The sequence below is a fragment of the Coffea eugenioides genome, chromosome 2, assembly GCF_003713205.1.
Source record: "Coffea eugenioides isolate CCC68of chromosome 2, Ceug_1.0, whole genome shotgun sequence".
NCBI classification, from domain to species: Eukaryota; Viridiplantae; Streptophyta; class Magnoliopsida; order Gentianales; family Rubiaceae; genus Coffea; species Coffea eugenioides.
The window spans coordinates 10,700,569-10,726,979 of NC_040036.1; the positions used below are offsets into that span (position 1 = coordinate 10,700,569).

The 26,411-nt window shown below is 34.4% G+C and overlaps 3 protein-coding genes across 3 annotated transcripts; 1 reads left to right on the forward strand and 2 right to left on the reverse strand.

The window, feature by feature from the left end:
- Positions 1-44: 44 nt before the first annotated feature.
- LOC113761387 (endoplasmic reticulum metallopeptidase 1) lies at positions 45-12,129 on the reverse strand. Its single transcript, XM_027304350.1, has 14 exons — positions 11,916-12,129; positions 11,294-11,682; positions 10,407-10,645; positions 10,028-10,184; positions 8,869-8,946; positions 8,358-8,432; positions 8,106-8,225; positions 7,224-7,388; positions 6,547-7,072; positions 6,137-6,293; positions 5,068-5,177; positions 3,294-3,403; positions 2,461-2,818; positions 45-543 (listed from the first exon to the last, which is right to left on the reverse strand). Exons 2-14 carry the CDS (start codon positions 11,621-11,623, stop codon positions 230-232), a joined length of 2,739 nt encoding a protein of 912 aa, XP_027160151.1. The 5' UTR covers positions 11,624-11,682; positions 11,916-12,129; the 3' UTR covers positions 45-229.
- A 3,452-nt stretch (positions 12,130-15,581) lies between these two features.
- On the reverse strand, positions 15,582-16,589 carry LOC113756135 (homeobox-leucine zipper protein HOX9-like). The gene is made up of 2 exons (XM_027299927.1): positions 16,408-16,589; positions 15,582-15,759 (listed from the first exon to the last, which is right to left on the reverse strand). Exons 1-2 carry the CDS (start codon positions 16,587-16,589, stop codon positions 15,582-15,584), a joined length of 360 nt encoding a protein of 119 aa, XP_027155728.1.
- Positions 16,590-18,921: 2,332 nt separating this feature from the next.
- Positions 18,922-26,220, forward strand: LOC113761175 (mRNA-decapping enzyme subunit 2). The gene is made up of 8 exons (XM_027304042.1): positions 18,922-19,158; positions 20,014-20,165; positions 20,305-20,432; positions 21,738-21,833; positions 23,909-24,061; positions 24,974-25,077; positions 25,153-25,220; positions 25,690-26,220. Exons 1-8 carry the CDS (start codon positions 19,076-19,078, stop codon positions 25,872-25,874), a joined length of 969 nt encoding a protein of 322 aa, XP_027159843.1. The 5' UTR covers positions 18,922-19,075; the 3' UTR covers positions 25,875-26,220.
- The last annotated feature ends 191 nt before the right edge of the window (positions 26,221-26,411 follow it).

Here is a 26,411-nt window from a genome sequence, read left to right on the forward strand (position 1 = left end):
TTATACATATATTATAAAAATCTAAGATTCAAATATCAAGTACATTCTACGAGTACATTCTTTTTTTTTTTTTTGGCAAGTAGTGATCACAGGGTTTTGCAATTGAATCCAAGTTTCCTAGACAAAAACAGTAGTACTAGTGTATTCTTCTGGCGAAGGTGTGTCTCTTGTTCTCTGCAGGCAACATTTAGCTGGGGAGTCGCAAGGCAAGAATTCTATTTCCAAATGCCTAGAAAACAATAGGGAGACTGCTCAAGAAAGCTAAGGTGTGGGGAGATGTGGATTTCCCAAATAATGAACACCAAGGAGGCAGCTTCGTAAGAACATCTTGTGTTTGTGGAGTTAGTCTGTCAACATCTGTTCTCAGCTTCAGAAGTGGACGTTCTCCCCTACTGCCCTCAGGACCGTGCTTTTCGTTTATCCAGGAAAGAGTCAGGCTGAACTTGGTTGGCGCTTTCTTGCCACCTGAAAACTGAATGATATGCCATCCATCCACAATTGTCTTGCCACCAAGCGGAATTAACTCCTCAGACTCGCCCACATCTAGAGACCAAAACATGAACAGAAAAGGATCTTTTTGTAAGAGAGCATGATATCCAGTGGCTTCAGTTATGACAACATTGCCATTCTTCTGGTGAAGCAACAGTTTCAGTTTGGAGCAAAAACATGATCAGTAGTTTAGGAAGTAAACATGACTTAAAAAGATTATGGACAGTTATGATACTCAAAACGCCACAAAAAATGCCCTGAACAAGAAGCCAAGCTAAATTCCTTTGCTCCAATTGACAATGACAATACTATTCTGAAAAACATGCAGCACTCTTACCCGGTTAATATACAGTGGAGTAACTCTCTTTGATAATGAAAAAGACTAATAACCAATAGGAATAGAGTTTAATAACCATTACCAATAATATGCAACAGAAACAGTATTCTATTTAAATTTCCTGAGACCTCTCAGATGGATGTAACAAAGGTGAACTTTTCAGAATCAAAATCTTTTTCCTTCATCTTAGTGGCCAAACAATTGTAACCAATGTATCTGGTAATTAGTTCTCCCCATCGGTTCACCAAAAAAATTTTACTCAATTACAAGTTATATTAATATTCCTTGGCTAGTTTTAGTATCAATTTAGCATTTATAAAATGACTGTACATTAGGGGAGTTCACGTTAAAATTAAAAAAAAAAAAAAAAAAAAAAAAGCAGCTATTGTCACCTGTAAGTCGGTGATTTTTGAAACCAGTCAGCCCAGTCCCCCTTACTGCTTAACATGTCTTGCATCAGATGCGAGAAGCTATAAGCTTCACTCACATGTATCTAAAACTACTTTCAGCAAAGTTTGATGAATAACCTTATATCTGTAATCCCAACTCTGAACCCCCAAAACAGAATTTTCCATTAACAAGGCGTTCCTCAATTTATCAATAGTTCTCCAAATTAACAAACTTCACAGAGTAACAGATTGCAATAGTAGCCTTTAGATTATTAATATTCGTTAATGGGAATCCCCACCATACTCATTATTAAAACATTTTACCATCTAAATGTACAGCATCTAGCTTTTAGGTACTTTCCAACTTTAACCTCCCTAACGCATTAGAGCCCTGTAGGTACAACATCTAGCTTATAGGCCCTGTAAATCACAGCCCCTTGGGTATAACATGTGTTAGACAAACCCTTTAAATTATAGAATCTCTATTGCCCATTTATGCAGTTTCTTCTAAGCCTTTTCCAGGACCCAATCAAATGACATTAGACTTTAAGCAGCACAGCTACCCAGGGGGCAAAAGTGAAGCTAAAAGATTTTCTCCAGACCAGTCAACCCAAGGTTGAATGCAGTGGGTTCCTTTAAGTTGCATCATTCTAGCACAGCTTTAAATTCTTCATACTAGTAACTGTTGTTATCAAGGATTGCTGTCATACATGTAGGTACTGCATTTTCCACTTTTACAAGGTTTACAGTAGACACAAGAAAAGGTCTATGTTAAGCAACTTCAGAGCAACTAAATTCTGACAATTTACATCTCTAGAAAATTGATAAAACTTACAAGCATGTAAATCCAGAACGGGTTAAAAACAAAAAAAAAAAAAGGGTCAAAGTATAAAGGTCATTAAACTTGGTTGGACTCCAAAAGAAAAAATAGAATTTAAAATGCCAATTAATGAAAGGGTAATCACACTAATACTCCACTTGCTTCATATTCGTATCCAGAAATTACACAGAGGATGGAGTACCAGTACCAAAAAGCAGACTGCCAATATTGCCACCCTTGATAAAAATCTTCTTCTATTGGAAATGTTCCAAAACAGACATAAATGAACTTGAATGGAATGTGTCTACATGTATTCATATAATGAACTTGAATGATTCATTAGTAAAAATCTACTCATGAATCAAAGAGGAAAAAAGTCGTGAAACAGGAAAACAAGGATAAACCTTGAGAAACATCCATTGTACCTTTCAACTGGAAATCTTCAATTTCTTCCATATTGATTCCAAGAGTCCATCGACTGGAAAATTTTGTGTCCAATGAGATTTCAGTAATTCTGTTCTCATCCATCATATCACGCTCGACATGAATTGCGGGGATATCAGATTTGTCCCACCCAGCTAAAACATCCTCATCAATCCAACAGCTGTAGTTCACTGAAAAACTGACAAAATCAGGCATCTTATCCTTGCCACAAACCATTTTCTTCCCAATCTTTTCAGCCTCTTTAATCAAGTTTCCAGGAGTTGTTGAAAACAGTGAAACATAGGAGTCTGGTTCTTGTTTTCCACCATGTTTTCCTGTCGTATCCACAACATGGACAACCTGAAAAGATGATGGCACCCAACTATCAGAAGCAACATATTCTGAACATGATTTCCCAGCCAAAAATTCAAGCATGTGAACGTGATTATTACACCATTAACTAAAGTGAAAGCTTATTTCTGTGTTTAAAGCAGTTACAAGCCAGAAGATAGTTCCAGAGTACCTTAGTGGCCTCTCAGTTTTTAAAAGAAGCAAAATAAAGTAATTGACAACACCAAAAAGCAGCTTTTAGCCAAAAAGAGCAAGAACCTGCTGATCTTAAGCAATCAAGAATAAGCCCTTAGTGAAAAAAATTCCTTCTATGAACTTGCAGGAACTTGAATCTACAGTGACCTATCTTAAACTAGTTGAGAATAAGAAAGTAGTTGATCCAGGAATACAAATTTACCCGAAAATGCAGTTAGAGCAACATGCGTTATGGAATATTTAGATGAGGTATAAGTTATATTTATGTCAAGGACTACCAGCTACTTACATTCACAGCTCTGGCAGTATCTTCAGTAAATGCCTGAAGAAAACCTACTACCGAACAAATTGAAAGGCCAAAGAGGATAGAGGTTATAATGATGATTGGCACCTTTGCACCTGGAAAGTAAATAACAGGAGGAAACATGTGATTTTGCAAAATCCAGTGATTATTTTCCACTACTATAACTTCAAGTATACCAACCAAATAAAATAAAAGACATAAATGAGAAATCCAGGGAAACTAGCCATCTCCCTTCTTGCTTTCATTTTATTAATGAGGTTGGTGAAATGGTATGTCAAAGTAAGACTAGTCAAGTGTCCAAGCCCAGCAAATTAGCACTCTCAAACCCTTCAAAATCTTGTGGGTCTTGATGCTGTGCTTTGGTAAAAGGACCGAACCAGCAGTGAATTGGTTTTTCCCTCTTACCCCTTCACTCATAACAAACAAGATAGATACTTTCGAATGACAGATCTGTAGCACTTAGCTGTCCATTATCCATCATACTTCCCCTTCTTGGACCATGTAGAGTTTTCGCAAACCTTTTCTGTAGCTGATAGCATTTTCTGCTCGTAAATGTACATTTTATTTCACAGGCAAGTGATCAAAGTATAATATAGTACACAAAGAAGGTTTGCCTATTTTAGTTCAATCTGTAGGTGAAAGAAGAAACTGAGGAATTGTAAAAACTACGTGCTAGTTTCTTCCAACTGTCCAAGCTCAAAACCCAATAATAGCAACTTGATGAAGCCAACTTTTTCAAGTACCTAGTTTAGACCCCATAAAAAAAATACTCAGACATTGGGAGAGATTGAAGTAATTGCAATTCTAGTTTTTAAGTAAAAAGAGGTTACGACAGGTCTGTAATTGAATCATAATTGGACTTGCATGAAATATACTAGCAGAAAAGCAAGACACGCAACAGTAAATTTGAGGCCAAGTAGTTGAAAAGCTATTTTGGATAGTTGCATACTTTACGCCTCTATCTATGCATAGCAAGCAGATATGTTCCTTGATACAAGTTCAAGCTAGTGAGAAGCTATATGATTTCGCAAATCATGCACTTCAACTTAATAACCAGCATTTGACTGATATACTGCAATTAGACAACTTTACCACAGGATCTGCTTTAGAATGAAAAATCAGATCTTGAAGTGTTTGGTAAAAGTGTTTGCTCTTAATTAATTTTTTATTGCCAATTGAAGCTCCCATTATGGTCATGCAAAACTGTTACAACTTAAATTTTTTAAAATAGTTCACTGATTGAGAAGCCATAAAACAAAGGCCGGTAGTAGCATTTGTGAAAAAAATGACGGCAATTCAAACTAATATTGGTGTTCATGCAAGAAGGATATTGTTACTACTCGGTAATAAATAACTCAAATCTCTAAATGCTCTCATCTTGTCTAAACATAACCAATAAACCAAAAAATTGTTGGTAAAAATGCAATACTCCAAAACATAACCTATGTACTGTGTGCAGGACACGATCAGAAAGATGCCATTAGAAAGCAGAAAATGTGGGCGTGCTACCAAAGACAACTCTCTGCCCCCTATGCAAGTACTGTATTTATGCACTTGAAAAGGAACTCAGTTTATTCAAATCCAAATCCTCACTTTAAGGGGTGGCGCCTAAGAAGGTCAGGACACATGCACCTAACATTGCTTACATCCAAAGTATTTGAAAATTGTAAGTTCAACCTTGAACTTCATTGATTTGTGTTTGATTAGGACAAACTTTTCATAATCAACTGCAAAGACAAGCAAGCTTTCGAGTAAGAACCTGAGATGTGAATATATGACAGAAGATACACCAACGTAAGGCACACAATTGCAGCAATAAGAATTGCAACCACAATATTCCCTATCCACTCAGGGTTGCTACCAGGATTCCTGCAAAAAGATAAATATGACCCCCATTACTCCTCTAGCGGATCAAAAGACTGGTTAAACAATTTCTGGTGCACTGCAGTTGCCAAGCAGAAAGACAGCATTTATATTCTACAGATTTGCTGAGATAAGGAAGTATTATGACTGCTGATTAATTTGATGCAGGAATAATGAAAGGACCTGACCATCAGAGATTTTTTTCATGTGGCTAATGACCTAAGATTGATATAAGATGGAACCTAAAAAACCACAAGTAAAAGACAAAGATATCATCTTTAAATGTCAAACAAAGAACAGTAACATAAGTATATGACTCTATTTGGCAACAAATTGTTAGAAACAATCAAGAATATGGCTTGAAATATCCTAGGTTATTTATTTTGTCCAGAAAGATGTTAATCAAGCAGCCTGATAATATTTGTGTACAAAATCCAAAAGAACCAAAAAAAAAAGAACATATTCTTGGATTCTGTGTCGGTGTTTGAGATATCCTAGGTTAGATGTCTATCAAACTTTAAGATAAGCTAAAATTATCCATAGATTCTCAACAGATCCCGCAAAACACCGGAGAGGATGCATTTACAGCCAAAAAGTGAAATCATAACAATGTAGAATCAAACCAACTCCCGTCCCCCAACTAGAGAGGTTATTTTTAAAAAAAATTATATGCATGTGATAGTCTAAAAAACCTTTGAGAAGCTAAAACTTACCAAATGCGCAATATTTCCTAATACAATGGAACAAAGAAACAAGGAAACATGAGAAAATGAAGAACAACATGGTACTCTGTTATTCAAAAGAAAGAGTGGAAATAACAAAGGTTAATGATATTGGCAGAGATACTCCATTTTCTTCATGTTCTTTTGCTAAAAATATAAAATCGGTGGAGTGTCAATATCAGCACTAAAAAAGAATATAACTCAGGACTTCCAAGAAAATTTACCCTCTTACTGTTGGTTTACCTTTCTAAACGAACTGTAGATCCAACCATTATGCTTGTCAACCTTATAATCATACCAGAAGATAGTAGAAATGGAAAAGACAAGCCAATCACCAAGGTCAGAGTTTTCAGTGGTTTAGGCAACCGAGCTGGTGATAGAGTAGCTTCAAGCAACCCATCTGATATTCCAACACATAGATTAGACAAAACAAAGCAGGATTGATATGATTCCAAGTTTTGAAAAAACTTAATAGCTATCGAAGAAAAATTCTAGTAAATCATAGATGAGAAAGAAGTAAAATTCTCTTAAATAGAGATATATCTACACAGCTATTTTGAGACAACATCCAGCTTTTATCAGATCTCAGGTTGTATCATTAGTGTTGCATTAGGTCTCATCACTATGAAGCAGGCTATTGTAATCATACTTACATGCAAATGCAGGTGAAACCAGCCAAACAAGAGCTAAATAAGTAGATCCAATCTTATAATAGTTTCCCAGTATCAGGAGCAGAAGCCACTGTATTAAACCTGCCTTAAAGAGCCATCTTTCAGAATCTAACTTAGCAATGTCAGCTTGAACAGAAGAAGAAAGGTCCCTATATCTTGTTGAGTATACAGCTGACAAGTATCTACGCAGAATCAGATATCCTAGATGTTGGCCAATGAATGCTCCTAGCAGAGCAGGTACACCAAATAAACCAACCACCAGCCAAGGGTTTGAAACATATGGAACTGGTGATGCAGATACAAGTGGGAGACAAAAGGCAGCAACAGCAGCGAAAGCAATGGAGCTTATCCACATGAGTATGATACTCAAAGATGACAAAGCCAGTGAGATTAGTGCAGAAGAACCACCCATCATGATTGATGTAACCCATATCAAAAGTGACTGCATAATTGTGGAGTTGTAGAACATGCTGGCTAACCGTTGACGAAATACAACAATATATGTTCCCTGAGACACAAGCATACATGTTCAATTAAGAATGACATTGGCATCTGTATCCAGTTAGATTAACTAAAATTCATCTATGTAATCAAGAGATTGACTAGTCAAACAAGAAAATGCAGATCTACAATAATCTGCTAAAGTATTGCTAAGGTACCAAAATGTCAAAATATATAGCAGCATCTCTGCTAGAATTTCCATCTTGTTCCTCTGCCTTGCCCAGAGGAAGATGAGAAGACGCAGCAGCTTGAAGCAGAAAAGCGAGCATATTTTCTCCAAGATGTTGAAGAGAACCCGGTTTCAGAAGCTTTAATTTGTCATTCTGCACAAAAAGGTACTTATTCCTAATAAAAGTTGTTGGTATAATCAAACCATCTAGCTTTGGATATCTCAAAGAAAAATAGAGGAAAAGGGCTAAAATAGCAATTAGACATATCTGCAGAGAAGATTTACTCCACTTTGTTATAAATGAACATAACATGTCCATAAAGACATGCTACTAGGTAGAGCTCATGCCACCCACCAAGAAGCAGATTATTGTCAGGCTAGTTAGATTTCTATTCATGTCATGCACATTTGAATAATGCCTTTTTTCTTTTTTTAAAGAGGCACATCAGAATAATATATCATCAAGTAATAGTTTCTAAGCATGAGAGAGAGATGATCCCAGCCACAACTCAGTCTAATTTTGGTCAGTCAGGAGGCAAGCATTATCCAAAAGGTCATGCTCACAGACGATGAAATCAAGGTGTTTAAAATAATCAAGAGAATTGATGAACTGATTTGTATTATACTCCAGATGAAATCAATAATCTGCTCTGGAGTCTGGTTCATTTGATTAAAAGAAGAGCAAAAGTTGGTCATTATTCTGCTTCACACCAACTTATGTTCTATATAATTGCGCTCCAGATAGAAATGACAGAAGCTGCCTTTTTATGAAAAATGCATTAGATTGCTATTTTGACCAAAGCGCCATATAAATCTTAATATCAAGCAACATAGCATGAGAATAAAATGTTTATGTGATCTTCCAGGTTACCTTTGTGTGGTATACGGCAGTGTCATCAAGAAATGCAAAGTCAAGTCCAGAAAGTCCAGCAACTTCTTTATATATTTGAAAATCGGTTGCAGATTTTATTGCCCCAGAAGAAAAGAGATCCTGCAGCACTAAGATATCCCGAAGATATAAGTTTTTGTCCTGCCTGGAAAATGTAATTTAGTAAAAAAGCAGTACAGTATTCAACACAATTGTTATCTCCACATACTACACAAACAAACTCGTTCAACAGACCTGTGCAACAATCTGAGCAGATGGATACTTTGCTACAGCTGCAAAGTTTTCGATTGCCCACGGATTAGGACCAGCCTGTAAAACAACAAACAAGAAGACAATAAGGAAAAGAAACAGCCTAACCAGAGTCATGATGGATACCAATTAAAAATAGATCACTGAAGGTAACGCATTAGGCCATTATTCTAGGTTTAACACAAATGCAAGAGAATCTATTAATTTTAAATGTATCTAATATTGTGAGGGTGCATTAAACACATAAGATAGGCTTGTTAATCTTTTTTATCATCACAATTCTCGTTCCTTTTGTTGGCACCCATTGCTGCCATCAGCAATTGAACCATGCTAGGCCACACATACCATGTAAGAGAAGCACCACAATGTTTTTTCTAAAAGTCAAATATTTCATAGTTGCTACTTCAGAAGCAAATAAATTTAGAGAAACATTAACGCTAAGGGAACTAGGGAAGCAAGAGAGAGAGAGAGAGAGATTTTAATTCACAGAGTAGACCTGAAAAATGGTAGACTTTCCGCCGATACCCATTGCCTCCAAATCAATAGCCATTCTTACTGTATCACTCCAAGGGTGCTGCATTGAGATTATATGTCAATCCTCCCATGTTCAATATCTGTTGGACTTTGCAGAAGACTTATATTTTGAACACCAGAACAATAGCATTATCAAATTCTATTTCCAAGGATATCCACTTGCAATTATAGTGTATAGAATTTTTTACCCAACTTCTATCCCAAGGCATGGTAGCCTTACTCTCTTCCTCCCCCTCTCCCATTCCTTCTCACTCTTCTCTTCTCTCATTAATTGAGAGAGAGACTCTAGAGTTTACAGCCACCCAACATATATTTGCCAACAGAGATCTTTATCAGTACAATGATGAGTGAGAAATCCAAAGCTCCAGACTCATCCAATTCACAGGTGGAGGAGGACATATCTGTTCTCAAGTGAAACTTTTGTCAGGTAATGAGCAAGTTCCTTCTTATCAGGTAATGAACTTTAGAGCACTGTTGATTGACTTAATGCATATCAATTCCAAACTTGTAGTACAAGGAATAAGAAAAATAAGGCATTAAATAGGGGTAAGTAAAAAGAGGGAGAAAATCAATGAGAACTGGGGAAATTAGTCAAAAGAACTGACTAAGATGGAAAAATCCATCCAGATTTTTTTGAACTAAATCTATTGCTATTTATGCTGACTATGTTTTCAACATTATCAGGCAAAATTTCATCATTTTTCGTCAAAACTCTAGACGGCAATATTTTCTCCTCTCACCAGGCACTAGAATCCTGTAATTGGTTGGTTGGTGCCAAAAACTTCTTTCATATTTATAGCTGCTCATATATATTCACACATCTTGGAAGAGATGGAGGGTTGCAACCTTGATGGTTTAGTGCCCAAGAAAATCCTAACAAGCTTTTCATGATGAGGTTCCAAGCTAGGAGTTAAGCAACTAATACTCCGTACATTCACTTATAATAATGGTGTGCGCGCCTATTCCTAATGATGGAGGTCCAAGCATTAGAATTGATTTTGGCAACATGCTGAGATGGTGCATGAAAAAATCGGCTCTCACCAACCAATATTAACAAAAAAATACATCAAATAAATAATTAGGGGCCACACTCCCACCAATAGACATCTCTTGGTCAAAACCTGAGTTATAAAGCTGTGAGCACCATTTAGCCCTTCCTCCTCCCCAGTATTAAATAAGAATATAACAGCATGCTTAAATCCATGAGCCCACTGAGAAATTCCTCGCGCAAGCTCCAACATAACAGCAACACAAGAACTGCAATCACCTGCTCCTTCCCTACATACAAAGGTCAGCATTGAATGAGAAGCTCCAGATTCTCTGAAAAAAGTTGAATGCATCTTAGAACAAACAAATGAAGATGAAAAAATGAGATTGTAAATGGACTATATGCAAGGACAGTCATCCAAAGTACAAATCAGCAAACCTACAGATAATTCTTTCCAAAGGAAAGAAACAGATTTCTGAGGACATGCAAAGAAGAATTAAGTAAAAACATACCCAGAAAAAACAGTGTCAATATGGGAGGAGACAAGAATAGCATTCTCCCCAGCTTCAGTGGCGTATTTGGGCAGGATTCTCATAGCAACGTGATTCAAATCTGAATAAACAAGAGTTTTGCCCTTAAAAAGGCCACTAACCAGACGATTAGCTCCATATCTTGTATGAAAAAAGTCAACTTCCACATCAACTTCCCAATGAGCAGTTTTCTTAATCGACTCTGATGCTGCCAAGACGTACTGGAAAGAAAGTTGGCATCATTATAAAGGTATGCACATAGAAAAGCATCAAAATGCAAATACTATTTACCCAAAAAGAATACAGCAACCTTCACACCACAAGTAAGTGGCAAGCAAAATCAAATTCTAAAGTAGCATCAAGGATTATCGGCGCACAATATCTGTAGCTAAAAATACCAGCTACCGAACATGAATGTGGCATGTAAATTAAACCCTTACTAGAAAAGTGCAGCTTCTACTTGCTGTTCATTATTTACAAAACTATCAAGAGAGCTATATTGTTGATCACACATGTAACCTTGTCTAACAGCTACTTTTAGACAGCGGAATGAATCAACTCTTTGTATTTTAGATTATACAGTATCATAGGGTGGTGGGTGTCAAACTTTAGTTAATTGACACTTAGTGATCAAAAGCTTTAAACTTTTAGATAAGGGTGAGTATGATCATGGGTTTTTCTAAATGATAATAGATTCCAATGAACTCACCATTTACACTAGAATTTATATTATTTTATTGAAATTAAAAGACAGAAAACAGAAAAATGGCAGAGAATCTTATGGAATTGCAATAATTATGACTATCGAATTAACTGAAAACAGATAGGGATGCAGGTTAATTACATCAGTGAAAATAGACCATTAATACCTGCAAAGCACGGTCCAGAGCATCAGAACCAACAGGGTGAGGACCAAATTGAGTCAATGCCTTGACATGCTTTATAGCCTCAAGCTCAGAAAATCCTCTCTTACCCACCTGCACAGCCGAAAGTGGAGCTGGCAGACTCTCAAACTGGTAATGATAAATAGCCCAACTCCCATTTACGACCAGCACAAACAATGTCAGAACCACAAAAGTTGACCTCTTAGCAGCCACTACTACATCATCACTGTTCTGGGGTCCCTTTTTATCACTTGTATCACCACTGGTAGATGAATTTGATTTAGCAGCAGAACTACTATTGGGCCTCTTTCTCATTTTCCCTTTCCTTATCGCAATACCCCTTTAAGATACTTAACATAAACCTAACACCTGACCTGAAGATAAATCATCCACACCAAAAAGAATAAAAAGTTCAAATCTTTATGAGATAAAGTCAGTTTCCTGAACAACCCAAAATTCAAAAACTTGAAAGCTCAACAAGCATATCATTAACCAATCTTTCTTGGAATTTAACTTACATGAATTGGGCTTTGATTTGAATAACCAATATAAATAGCAAATATGAAATCAGATACAAGAAAAGCAAAACAGAGTTATAAACACTTGCCTATTTAAGTTGAGATGCGAAAATGTGCTTCTGGGTGGAACTTTCAGTAATGAAGAGTGGAGACTAAGAAGAAAAGAGCAGTGACACGTGAGGCAAGGACGGTACAGAGGAGGGGAATAGCGGAATGGGTCGTTAGTTGGTTAAACAGATTGATCTAAGCACCTGTTCTCTCGAGTGATGTCAATGGCTGCTAAACGACGTCGCGTAAATAGGCAGAAACCTGTGTGGGTTCTGTTTCCTCGCACAAGTCAAACATATGAAAAAATACGATGAAAAAACCAATTGGCCCTCAAACTAATATTTTTTGTTTGTCTTTGGATTGTAAGTTATTTGGAATTATTTGAGATTTTTTTACTGTAGCACTTTTTGTGATGTGATGTATGTGAGATAAAAAAGTGTATTGAAAATTTTAATGATGATGTAAGCAAATAAAATTGGGTAAATAATGCTCAATCCAAACAAACTATTTCACCTATTATTGTTTGTCGATTTTAGTCCTTCAACTATTAAAGATATACTTTGGCCCCTCAAACTTATAAAAGGCATATTCTTCACCCTTTTGGCTAGATATATTCTTGAGTTGATGAAATGATGTGACAAAATTTGTATCACGGTGTCTACATAGACAGGATCTACTCAAACCTTTGACTAGAGAATATACCCTTTCACAAGTTCGAGAGGCAAAAATATATATTTAATAGGTGGAGGGCTAAAAACCTATCAATTTAAAAGTTTGAAGAACATCTATATTTTTTGCCCCAAAAAAAAGAGAGAAGAAAAAACTAAAATATTTTATTTTAATATCTACAAAAAAAATTCCTAGTAATTATTTTATCAAAAGTTTATCTTAAGTAATCAAATATCTCAATTTCATGAATAATATAAAATATGTTGTATATTATATACAAAATATATTCTTCAACAAAATAATAGCTATTATTGTTCAATTATACGCAAAATAACATATTATTAACTTCCATTGTTGTAAAGCTACCAAAAAAACTATTGAACTCAACATATTTTAAAAAGTTAATAGACTTCCAACCACTCATAGAAAGATTGTATGTATTGTGTCAATATGTGTACCTCATTTAAATAGAAAAAAAGTAAGAAGACAAAAACATTATATGCTTACAAAGAGATTATTGAGATATTCTAAGAGTATAAAGACTTAGATCGTATGGCCAAATTAAAAAAAAAAAATACCTCATTGAAACGTTTCAACAAGACAAGATAAATTTAAAAAGCTCAAATAATTTTTGAAATTTTATTTTTTTGAAGTCACGTGACAATTTTCATCCAATTAAGGGCATGACATATTTTCACTACTTTACATTTGACTGTTAGTCTGGCAATCTATAGATTTTATGTGCGAATGAATTGCTGCTAGATTATAATTATAAGGAGGTAATATGTAATTTTGCCTAATAAATGGGAAGTCAATCCCCAAGAGTTTGACTTTAAAGTCAACTTCAAAGCCATCAAACTCCATTTGAACTTAAATTTATAAAAAGAAAAAAGAAAATAGCCAACACAAAAACTCCCCCTCTAAAACTCATATTAGTAGAGTCGAGTCGAGCGAAACTCGCAACCTTTGAGGTTAACTTGATTACCTAATTAGCTAAACTAGAATTTCGTTTCTCTAAACTAACAAGTCTAGACTAGTATTCAAACTTGACTCGTAAAGAAAATCTCGATTTCAAGTTCGAACTCGAGTTCAACTCCTTTAACACAAACGGATTGAACTCGAGTTCGAACAAGCTCAAACGAACTAGAAACCATAACAAAAAAATGCAAATCATCAAATTTTACTAATTTAATGAACCTACTAATTAAGTAAATTAGCACTAAATATAAGAAGGCATTTTTTTACTATTTGTATTTTAAACAATTATGTCAAGCTAAATGTACATAGTTATCGAATAAGTTAAACGAGTTTAAATAAACTCTTTGTGAGTCGAGTCAAGTTCGGCTTATTTATCGGTTGAGTCTAACTTCATGTTTGAGATTGACTCATTTAACTATTGAGTTGAACTTAAGCTTATACGAGTGGACTCGAACCGAACTAAAACCGAACTAATGAACAACTCAATTCATTTAACTGGTCTAATTGTGAGGTCTCTCATCCCTATCCTTGTTGCTACCCAAAAAAAGAAAAAGATCCTTGTCGTGGTTGCCCTCTTATGTGCTTTAGTTAATTGCCCTCTATGTATTCATTGTGTTTCTGGAATATGCGAATAAAAAACAAGCAAGATGTCTATGATAGTGCTACCATATGGAAATATACTTTTGTATTTTGCTTGTTTATCTTATCTTTGCTTCTGTTTTCTGTTGTTTTCCTTTTCTAGTTGTGAACGTCTAGTTACAAGTACTACTATTCTGCCATCAATATATAATCAATACATTCTCAAATTATTGTATCAACGACAATAAGAACGCATGATGATTATATTATTGGAAATAGTAATCGACAATAATAGCACAAATTTTTGACAATGAGGACACGTTATATTGGAAACCGCTATTGACATCTACTGAATAGCACAATTTTTTTTCTTTCTCAATTGCATGTTATTTGATTTTTAAAATGTTCACAAAATCAAATAGACAAGTATAGGTTTTGGAGCGTAAAAAATAATGAGCAATGCAAGATAAACAGGGGCAGGAAGATAGTTAAATTAAAGAGAAGAAACTATTCAAGAAATATATAGGTTTCTTCTAGTTGCTAATTGAGCAAATTTTTCTTCAATATGGTCAGCCATAAAACGATGTGCAGTATATTCTAAGAAAATATACTCTTTAAGTGTCGTTCAAAACTTTTTTGGGAGATCAATTAGCAAAGCTATACTTTTTAACCCATTGATGACAATATTATTATTTGAAATATCAAAATACTAAAATTCACATATAATAATGAACGGTTCGTTATCCTTTTTGTATAGATATTGAATAATGATAGCTTGATGAATTCCAATGGCCCTTTCAAAAGTTCCTCCCCCTCTTAGGTTAAGGGTTTCATACCCCTAATTAGGTATGTTTGTTTTTGTCATTAAAAAAAAAAGAAAAAAAAATACTAAAGTAGATTTATAGTCCTTTCTATCTTTAAATTTTTGTTGATTAAAAAGCTATAGAGACCTAATTAGGCAATACATGACGAGCTTGCAACTAATTTTAATTGTATGATATGCAAATACGAAAAGAAATTATTATTACTTAATTGTATACCAATAACATATTATCAAACTTTCATGATCGCTAAAATCTTTTTAATTATTAAATCCATATCATACTTGAAAAGATTAATGAACTTTAGACCGCATCTATAAAGCTTGTATTTTTTGTATTAACATGTGAACCATATTTATCAAAAACAAATGTGAAAACCAAAATCTTTAAAAAGAGATTATTAAGATACGAATTCTATATGTATGGCTTACAACTAAGCTCACAAAAAACAAAAAGGAAAAGACAAATAACTTAGATAAAGATCAAGACATAAAATCAGAAAACATTATATGTTGTAGCAAGTTATAATAAATTTTAAAAAAAAAATTAAAAACAATGGTCCTCATTTCACGAGTGGCTTGATAAGCCAAACACCCTCATGAAACCAAGACACAAGATAACCTTTTATTTTTAATAATGAATGAATAACCATTTAAACATCTAGAGGTTCTTGACACGCATCCTACAGTTTTGCTGCAAGTAATCATTCTCATAGAGCAGGTCCATCACTGTTTGTTTCAATTTGTCATTTTCCTCCTTCAAAAGGGAGTGTGTAGCAATCAATCTCTCCCTAACCAAGTGAAACTCCGCGTTGTCTTTCTCCAACTTATCAAGGCTCCTAAAAAATTAAAATCAAGATAAAGCAATTTTCCCAAAACAATACATGAGAACCTGATTGAAAATCAAACTAAATGTGTGTATGTATACATACACACATATATGTATGTATATGTATATGTGTGTATATATATTTGTATGTCTATATATGTGTATATATGTGTGTGTACATGTATATACACACATACACATAGCAAAGCTCGATTCTTCTTCTGTTTCTGGTATTCAAAAGATGATCAATTATATATGTGTGTGTAGATATGTGTGTATGTATGTGTGTGTGTGTGTATATACACATATATAATTGGAAAAGAACCATGTTTGGATTGATATTTTTAGAACTGTTTGTAAGAAAATGTACAGAACTATTTGATGTTTGTGAGCTAAAAAAATAATTGGGAGATGCGTTCACAAAAAACATTTTTGACAGAAAATCACAATCCAAACAAAGCGGGCCTTGAAATTGAAAGTCGAAAATTGGTGATGAACGTTACACTTCAAAACCAAATAGTTTAAAAATAATCACAAAAGATTCTGCTGTTAGATTAAGTGTTGACCTGTTTGAATGATTGAACACAGCAATGAGAAAAGAAAATTAGAAAGTAACTTAAGCACATAAATAAATTTAGATACGAATATGAATTTTTACCTGCGATTTTGAAACCAAACCTTGATTTTTTCATCCTCAACGTCCTTAAGCGCTAGACAGTCATGCTTCATCTGTTGCCTTTGAGAAGCAGATGGATATGGACATTGAGCATACATTTCTTCCAGAGCTACAAGCTGCTTATCGGTGTAAGTTATGTTACCAGAACTCCCTGAATTTGCCATATCCTATTGAATAGACTTCTTGACACCACACATAAAGAAAGTTAGAACAAATAAGAACTCAAAAACTATTGTTAATAAATATATCATAAGTATTGTACAAATTATAATAAAGGGATAATTTCATAAACCTCCCCTGAGATTTCTAACAATTTTACTGAGCTCTCCTGAGATTAGGAAAATTACACATATCTCTCTTGATTTGATAGCTTTAGTAACAAAATTTTAAAATAATATTGATTGGGCCAAATTTTTAAATGAATACCCAAAAATACTCTTGTGTAATGAGTTTTAATTTACTTCCCTGTATAATTACAATATTATCTAATATAATTACAAGGAAAATGTGCCGAATTTTTCATGTCCATACATATTATTTGATAAATAACTATAATAATAATTTTATCACTATGATAAGATACTTTTGATGATATTTTATTATGGATTTAGATTTATAAGATAGAAAATAAAATGTTGAAATAATTGATTCACAGTTTATGAAATTTTTGAATAGTGGGATTATCACAATTTAATACTAATTTTGGATAATTTTGTTTTGATTTATTGTTAATTTTAATACCAAAAAATAGAAAACAAAGATAAAAAGGAATAAGAATGAAAAAGAATGAAAAAATAATTTTAAAATCATTCTAAGTATAAGTATACCAAATGAGGAAATTTCATTAAAATATTTAAGGACAGTGTTGTCATTTTAAATGACAATGAAGATATGTGTAATTTTTCAAATTTCAGGAGAGTTTAGTGAAATTGTCAGAAACCTTAGGAGAGGTTTCTAAAATTATCCCTATAATAAAACAGCTTTGTGAACTCCGTCCACCATTGGATAAGTGCAACGTGTAGGGTGTGGCCTTGTTCGTTAAAGATAAATTATTCTTTTGAACTATCAAAGATACGACAAAACCATTTATTGTTTGGCTCTGGTCTTTAACTTTTTGCGTGAGTTCATTACAAATGGTTTTAGTTTGAACGACCTGTTTTTTCTTTTTCTTATTTTAATTTTTGTTACGATGACATCCATATAACCTTATCTATAAGAGATTAGCAGGTATACAGATCAGACTAATAGGTATACAAATCAGATTAGATTAAATGGGTGCTCTGACACCTTTTTTGAAAATTTTTTATTGCAAGTGGGGTTCAAACTCCGATCTACAGTTCAAAGAGGAACTTAATTTCTTTTTGGTGACTACAGAAATAAAACTCGATGGTTTAGTTCGAACGTCCTTTGTAGAGGTGTATTTGATTGTAATCTGAACTAACCTAGTAAATTAGGTAAATTAAGAGAATACACTATTTTTTTGAGCCTTATTATTAATCTGAATGCCTTTCTCTCACTCTCTCTCCCACACATACACATATATAAATATAATTCAAATTTGAACCGAGACTGGTGGCTTTGAAATTGTGATCTTGTGTGTGTGTGTGTATATATATATATATATATATATATATAAAGTCATATTCTCATACTTATCTCTTTATTAGATGAGTCTTGAGCTCAAATCACCAAATCTCATAATTAAATACATAATTATATATAATATATATTTTATAATTATAAATTACTACAAATTTATATATAAATTATTAATATTTTATGTCATAATATGTATAATCATAAATTATAGATATAATTATATATATTACATATATATAATTATACTCATGTACAAGGTGGATTTTAATTGAGTCTAAATCTAATATGGTCCAAACTCGACTCACATTTAGTTTAGACTTAAATTTAGGCCTAAACTTTATCCGGCTTAAATTAGAATTTAGACCCAACAAGGCTTTTTGGACTGAATGATCGGCAAATTTGTCCCTTCACTAAGATTTGTTCTGCAAGCTAATTTTGGCTCTGACTATATGACATCAGCCAAAGCCACAACTATTGTATTCATGATTTTGATGGTTCTCAACTTTTCATTAATGGTCTTAATTGTTGTGATGGTTCGTTAATATAATCATCATTAGTCATATAATATTAGTATAAGGATATTTCATGAAGAAGGGTGGCTAAATTTATTATTTCAATAATATTAATTATTTTTTTAAATTGTGTGAAAAAGGATTAAAATTTAAAACTAACAACGGGGAGGAAGATGATTATTCATACAATAATGATAATACCGATTTTTGACCCAAAAAAAATAAAAAAGCGCAGCAATTGAAATTGGATTATTACCTCTCTATGCAAAGTACCCTTTGTAGAGCCCACCCAACACCACGACCACACCCCGCCCCCCACCCAAAAAAAAAAAAAAAAACTGTTTTTGACCATTGATAGCCTTCTTGACTTAGAAAGGACTAGAACAATTCTCTGTATCCTCCACGCTCCATCACTTTGCTGCATATCTTTTCATCATGAAAGCAACCGGTCATCCAAATTAGGGCTTGTACTCTATTATAACAAATAGTTAATTTTTTTTTTATAATCTTATCTTTTGAAATTCTTTCGATCAGAGAAAATGTCTGCTGGGCTTAATCGATCTTCCAGTACTCCTTCCAAGAATGCCCTTCCTCCTCAAGAACTCCTTGACGATCTCTGCAGGTTAGATAAAGCTAATCTTTTTCTTGAAAATTTGCTTATTTTAGTCTATATTGTCGGTGTGAACGCCAGCATTGGGTGTATATTTTCTGGGTTCTTGTAGAATTGCTGAAAAACTAAAAGTAGAAGAGGAAGATTTGCTATAGCCGTCACTCAAAATATATATGATTAACTGATGTAAGGGTGCGACTATTGGAAAAATCATGGAATTAAGGACAGGAAATTTGTAAATATTTCTGCAATTCTGGACCAAACAGGTTGTGCATAGCCTTTCTGCCCTTGGCTGGTTGGGTGCTATTAGCTCTACACCTGAAATGAGAGCATAAACTGTGTCTTTTTGTGGTTCTAGAAACATTGTTATATTATGCGAAGCTTACACAGAGCCACCGCGATAGTGTTAAAATTAGCTAAACTCGAGGGCTTCTTTGGATTTAATTGTGACTTGGTCCTTGATTTTGATTATAGAAAGAAACTCTTTATTTTTTTTGGTTTATCTTATTGTTTTTGTGAACAAGCATTAGTTAAAACAAAATTAAATGGCAACGTTGTGACTTTAGAAATGTGAAATCATGAAAAAGGGATTCGGGGTAATCAAGAATATGGTGCTGAAAGAGAACTTTAACATGGTTGTACAGAGCATAATGTCCTATTACGTTCAAATATTGATGATATTTCTGAAGGCTGGTTGCATAAACATCCTTCTAGTTTGAGTGTAATCAGCTTTGTGAGCATATCTGACATGATCTTTAATGATAGTTTGAACTTGTTCCTTTCCTGCTTGATTTTATTTTGCTTTCGAATGACATGCTTCTGATGAACTATTATTTGTTTCTACTAATTAATTATATTTCATTGCAGTCGGTTTGTTCTGAATGTGCCGAAAGAGGACCAACAGTCATTTGAGAGAATTTTATTTCTCGTAGAATATGCTCATTGGTTTTATGAGGACAATGCCATGGAAAAGAACCCTTCATTGAAGTCATTCACTTTAAAGGAGTTTACTTCATTAAGTATCCTTTTCTCTTTGACTTTTCTGGCTTCGTATTTTCTTAGTTTGCCTGATCTAACCACACTATTGAATTATTTTGATACTATCCTATGTTATATTTTACACATTAGAACATTTTTATTTTCCTTAATCTACTACAGTGTTTAACAGTTGTGATGTTTTAAAGCCATATGTTGCCCATATAGATGATATATTCAAGGACTTCACCTCGTACAAGGTTCGAGTTCCTGTAACTGGGGCTATTATCCTGGATGAATCTTTTGAAAGGGTGAGACTTTTGTATAACAAGCATTTTGATCCGTCTTTATTCCTAAATAGTGGAATATGTCTTCAAGGGAATTACTACTACACATTTTGTTGGTTTTAGAGTCTTCATTTTGAATTAGTATATGCATTCTTGTACAACTTATAATGATACTACATTTAAATTTGTTTCAAGCACTGGCAAAACCACAGTAAAGTTTGGGGGGTGGGCAAGATTAGTAGAGATGTGCATTTAAGAAGGTACCCTTGTATATTTTAAAAACTTTGGGGGAAGTTTAAAGTTCTTAAGGGGATGTTGAAGGATTTATAAGATTTGGGGGTCAAATTCTAATTTCTACTAGGATGTAGGTTGGAAACTTTAATAAAGGGCTATGAAACTATTTTTGAAATCTCCGGTGGGGGAGTGGGGGTGAAGGGGGTGCTCCCCGCCTTTAGATCCAGCAGCAGTTTCAAGAGTTCAACACCTTTCAGATTGAATATGTTTGTTCTTCTTTGACCGTGAGATGAAGCCCAAAAACTATCAATCTGACTCTTCTGAAATATTGTATTGTGATTGTCCTTGTATTCAAAATAAATAAATTTCTAGAGTCAATAAGTTGTAATGCAGTTGCTGATTTGCAACTTGTGCTCAATTTCTTCTGTAGTTAATGAAAAATTGTTAGGCAAAACAGTATAAAATACCGTTGGTAGGCTGGACTCAACCCTCCTAACATGGGAGGAGACTTTTTTGTTTCAGGTTAAGAAAATAGGAGGGGATTTAGTGTGTAACTGTATCTAATTTATAGCGCCTAAGTGCCAAATTTAGAACCATTGACTTTGAAAAGCTTTCGACTTTTTCTTTATATTACGGAAAAGAAGGATGTGTATCAAATTAGATGCAACTTTTGGAATTGCTATTTAGAATAACAGAAAACAAAAAATAAAAAGAATTAAGCTTTTTCAGTGGACCCAAGAGGAAATTGTGTTTGAGAAGCAGGGTTGGAAAATTTTACATCTATTCATTTCATGGCCTTCTGATGTGCACTCTAATTCTCTTCTGAATAAAAGCTTGTGTGGTATGTTTTAAAATAATACCAGTAGGTAAGTCAAACATCTAATATCTCAAGGTCAGAGGTCTAGTTTGGATGACAAGTGCAGTACAGTAACATGTCATTAGACATCAATGAGGCATGAAGTTTGTTGTACAATTTTATTCGGTAGTGTTCATTTTTTATTTGGATGTTGCTTTTCTGTAATCATGAAGTTTGTTGTACAATTTTATTCGGTAGTGTTCACTTTTTATTTAGATGTTGCTTTTCTGGAATCACAGTGCTTACTAGTGAAGGGATGGAAAGGGACAAGCTGGAGTTTTCCGCGTGGGAAAAAGAATAAAGACGAGGAAGACCACACCTGTGCTATTAGAGAGGTACGCATGTTTTCTTCCTGATTTTTTTATAACTCTCTGAGTTTGTTCCTGTCCCAAGTTCTCTATTATCCAATTCCATAACAAGTATTATTTGGGCCATGTGGCTCAGATTTGTAAAGGGCAACTTCCCATGCCCCTCTATCATTATGTGTGAAAGAATCTCTATGTTTGAAGGCGAATTTTTATGAATCGCCGTTTCGGTATTTAGTCAAGCTTCTGGAACCTTAGGGATTTCTGTCATGAGTTGGGGTTTTTTTCTGTGATTCCTTGACATTCAAATTACTTGAATATCTTTAAACATAGTTTTCATTGTGCTGTACAGAGAGTTGTAACCTACAATAAATACTATGGAACCTTATTTATCATATTCAAAAACATATAACAGAGGCGTGTACTAATGAAAATAGGATCCTGATTCTTGATCCAGAAACCAGTTTAAAAGCTATGACCTAGGTGCACAAGGCTTGAGCTTAAGATTGAATTTGATTGTTTGATACTTTGGGCATATGGACTCGATTTGAACATTGTTTTCTTAGAATGGATTTGAGCATTTGCAGTGGACTCCAAAGTTTAACTTCCATTCAATCATGAATGAGTTCTTAAAAATCATCTTTTTCTTTGGTCAAAATTTACTTTGTGTGGTGACTAATGTTCATTTGAGAAGTTTCCTAGATAAATGTTGATTATTTGGCATATTTGCTAACAAAGCTTTAAAGCCAAGTTCAAGGTCTCTAGTGAATTTCCTCGTTGTTTGAGTCAAGTGCTATTACTTGGGTGCTGACCAAGTAAAGTATACTATAAATAGATTGGTGCCATATGAAATGAAAATAAGTGAATTTCACACAAAAGGTGAGAAAATTTTTGCTGGGGTGAGAGGAAACTCAAGATTTGGGCTTGGCATGGATTCTTGTTTGTTATTCCTCTCATGATAATGAGAGTTCTGGTTGTGATCTTGGGCTATTCATGGTATGTTGTGTTGTTGGTGTTGTATCCTTGAGTTGTTTTCTTCTTTGTGTAGCGACTTAGGGCCTGAGTCTTAGTTTCATGAAGAGTTTTGAGGGTCATCTACACAATTAAGGCAGAGGCCGGTTTATGTTGAGTATTAATTTCGGTTTGAGCAGAGCTTGATTTCAATATTACTGTCTACCCATGAAAGGGGAGACTTATTAGGATCATTTTTAGTCTAGTATTGTCCCACATTGGTTTGGGAGGGATAGATAGTTTGCTTAATATATATGTAAGGACCCAAGATACATTGAGCTTTTAGGTGAAAGTTGGGTTCTAGCTTGTGCACTGGGTCTCTTTAGTGGGCTTCTCAAGTAATTTCTCCTTAATAAATTGCTATTAGAGCACAAATACTTGGGAATCAAAAGTATAAAAATTAATTGAAGGAAAAAATAGATCAAAATACAAGTGACACAAAATTTAACGTGGTTTGGCTTAATGAGTTGAATTTAATAGATCAGTATAAGTTGAATTTAGATAGACCAAACATGTCAGTGTTTCCCTCACTGATATATATTGCTATGTCATTGGATTGCTATGAAATGGAGTTATCCTTTGTCCTTCCTTGTGAACTGAATGTGCATTCTGATGTGTGTTGATAAATTTACTGAGGACCTGGAAAAAGGCCACTTTACTAGATTTTCTTTCTGTAGGACTTCTATCCCTTGTACTTGTGTACTTTTATGTACTTTTTTTTTTTAATTAAGGAAAGTAAAAATCTTGGACCAGTTCCTTCATGGATTTTGGGTAGGTCAAGCCCCAAGCCAGGAATTTAACAGGAAAGCTATTTTAGAAGTTACCATTTGTCCTACAGGGAAGGGAATCCTATCATTGACTTCATGTAGGAATAATGTTTATGATAATGGCCATTTAGCAGAATAGAGAGATAAGAATTCTTTTCTGTCTGTGGGCCCATTGCTGTAGATAATATGCGTTCTCCAAGGTTATATGAAGCAGGGAAGCTTCTTGGTTATAATGATTGTTCTCAAGAAAAGTTTGTTTCTTTATTACTTTAGTACCATCACGTCTCCTGCTGATCTTCCTAACTTGTTTTGCTATCTTTGATGCAGGTCCTTGAGGAAACAGGTTTTGATGTCTCAGAACTTCTTAACAAAGATGACTATATTGAAATGATATTTGGTCAGCAAAGAGTACGGCTATATATAGTTGCTGGAGTAAAAGATGATACTGTTTTTGCCCCACTTACCAAAAAAGAGATTAGCGTATGTGGTTCTACTGTTAAGAGTCTTGAACCGATAATATTTTGAAAATTTGTTGATTTCGTTTCTCCTTATGCATGGAATTTTACGTGTGGACGTGAATACTCTTTCTTGTATAATGCAGATTTTATAAACTTCTGGCTTCTCATCTTGTTGCCTCTTCTCTCGTAACCGGAAAGAAGTAAAGGGATAGAAAAAAATTAGCACTTTCTTTTGTTACGGACCTTGTTTTATTGTAACTAGGGCCAAAAGTATTTTTCTTGCTCCATTTTCCGAGCACTCGACTTGTTGTAAGATTCAACTTCTTGGCATCCAAAAACAGTAAAAAAGATGAGTCCTTCTTGTCATACATTTACTTGTTGAGTTGTTTGGCTTTTAGTTGAATTTTTTAACAAATCAAATAGATATCTAAATCAGTTTTCCAATAAGAGAATGAAAGGCTAGTAGATAATGACTTGCCTCCTTTGTTATATTTGGCTGTTGGAAGTCTTTGTCTTGTTTGATTGCTATTTGCGAACTTCATCATCTGCTTTCAGACAAGTGAAATCTTTTATGCACTGGTATATTTATGGTGAAGCACGATCTAATTACTGAATTTCACATGGGAACTTGCTACACCCCCCAAACAGCAATGGTACATGTGTAGTTTTGTGTCAATAATTCTATCAAATTCTTAGGGATTTGTATTTGGAATTGTGTAAATTCTTCTCTTTCCTATGTTACTTTGCTACCTTCCATACAGCTTCTGTCTCTAGTGACACAAAAGGAATTTGCTTTACATTTGTAACTACACATATGTATAGAAGTTACATCTGCTACAAATATGTGAAAGTGCTGTAATTTAGAGCTAATTGGTTTCTATTTGGCTGTGATGAGATAATTATGTTCAATGTTACTCTGTATTTCTTCTTTTAGGAAATAGCATGGCAACGACTTGATGAACTTCAGCCAGCAAATGATGATGTTATATCCCGTGGCATCACTGGGTTGAAACTATATATGGTTGCTCCATTTTTAACGTAAGTATTTTGAGAATTTTGAATATTTTGTTATCCTCATGTTCGTTTCCATACATATGAAATACTTTCTTTCAGATCTCTGAAAGCATGGATATCAGCAAATCTGCCTCCAGTACCACCCAGATCCGACAGGCCCTTGAAAGGTTTGCCCTCTTTCTTTTCATACACATGAGCAGACACTCTCCCTTACATGTGCATATGTATGCAATATATATATATATATATATATGCGTATATGTGTGTTTGTGCGCCTGCTTTGTGTCGTGCTGTGTTTGTGTTTATTATGTATAGATAAACTTAAATGTTGCACTTGCAGATAATCAAATATTGAGATTGATTATTTTAGAATCCAATTTTAATAGGAGAAACAACCTTCGCCTGTTGGGGCCGCATGGTATTAGTCATGAATAGAACTTTGTTGAAAGATGATGGTTAAAAGAAGTTGTCTTTGTTGTCACAGATAGAAGTTTTTGGTTATTTCTGCCTTGTAAGAATGCGTTGTTTCACATCCAGGAGGAAAATTGGGAAATTGTATTATATTTATTACGTGAGAGGTCAAAATATAGTTGCAATGATGTGATGCTCACTTCTTTTACTTATTCCATATGGAAGGCATCAGCGTGTGGAAGGCAAAGAACAGTTCTACAGGGAGCAGCTCTGCGGTCACTGAGAATCAAGTTAACAAGTCAACATTGGATCCACGTCCCCCTGATACAGGTCCTGGCAGGAGCTTCAAAAACTTTCGATTTGACACAGCTAAGATATTGCACGCAGTGGAAGCTGCGTTCACTACGTAATTGGCCAATTCCTTGCATCCTGTTGTTTCTGTGCATATAGTCTGGTAATATTGGCCTCCGCAACGTTAGTTTCATTCGCCATAACATCCTACTCTAGCTTCTGCATATTTTGCATGGGCAGATTCGTAGTTGCCACATGTACAAAGTGGATTCTTGTACATATCCCTTGACGGGTTCTAGACTATTTCCTTATTTTTCCCCTTGTAGGACACTAGAAATACTAGGCCGAGAGAATGAAACAGTTGGTAGCTTTCTCGATTTCTTGTATACGTCCATTCAGGGTTATAATAGTAGTGAACTGCCATAACTTTTTTGGATAAAAGGGGGCTGCCCTTGTTTGCGCTTTTGGTCAAGAGTAAGAGTAGAAGTAGAAATTAACTATGGACCACAAAAAAAAACTCTTCCAAAGCTCTATTACTAGTCCGACTGATCTACTGAATGTGCTAGACTCAGTGGTGACTTAATAAGACTCGAACTGTCAAAGGCAATTTGCTTTGGTGAGTCAAAAGTTATGGAAATAAAAACAGATACGCATGA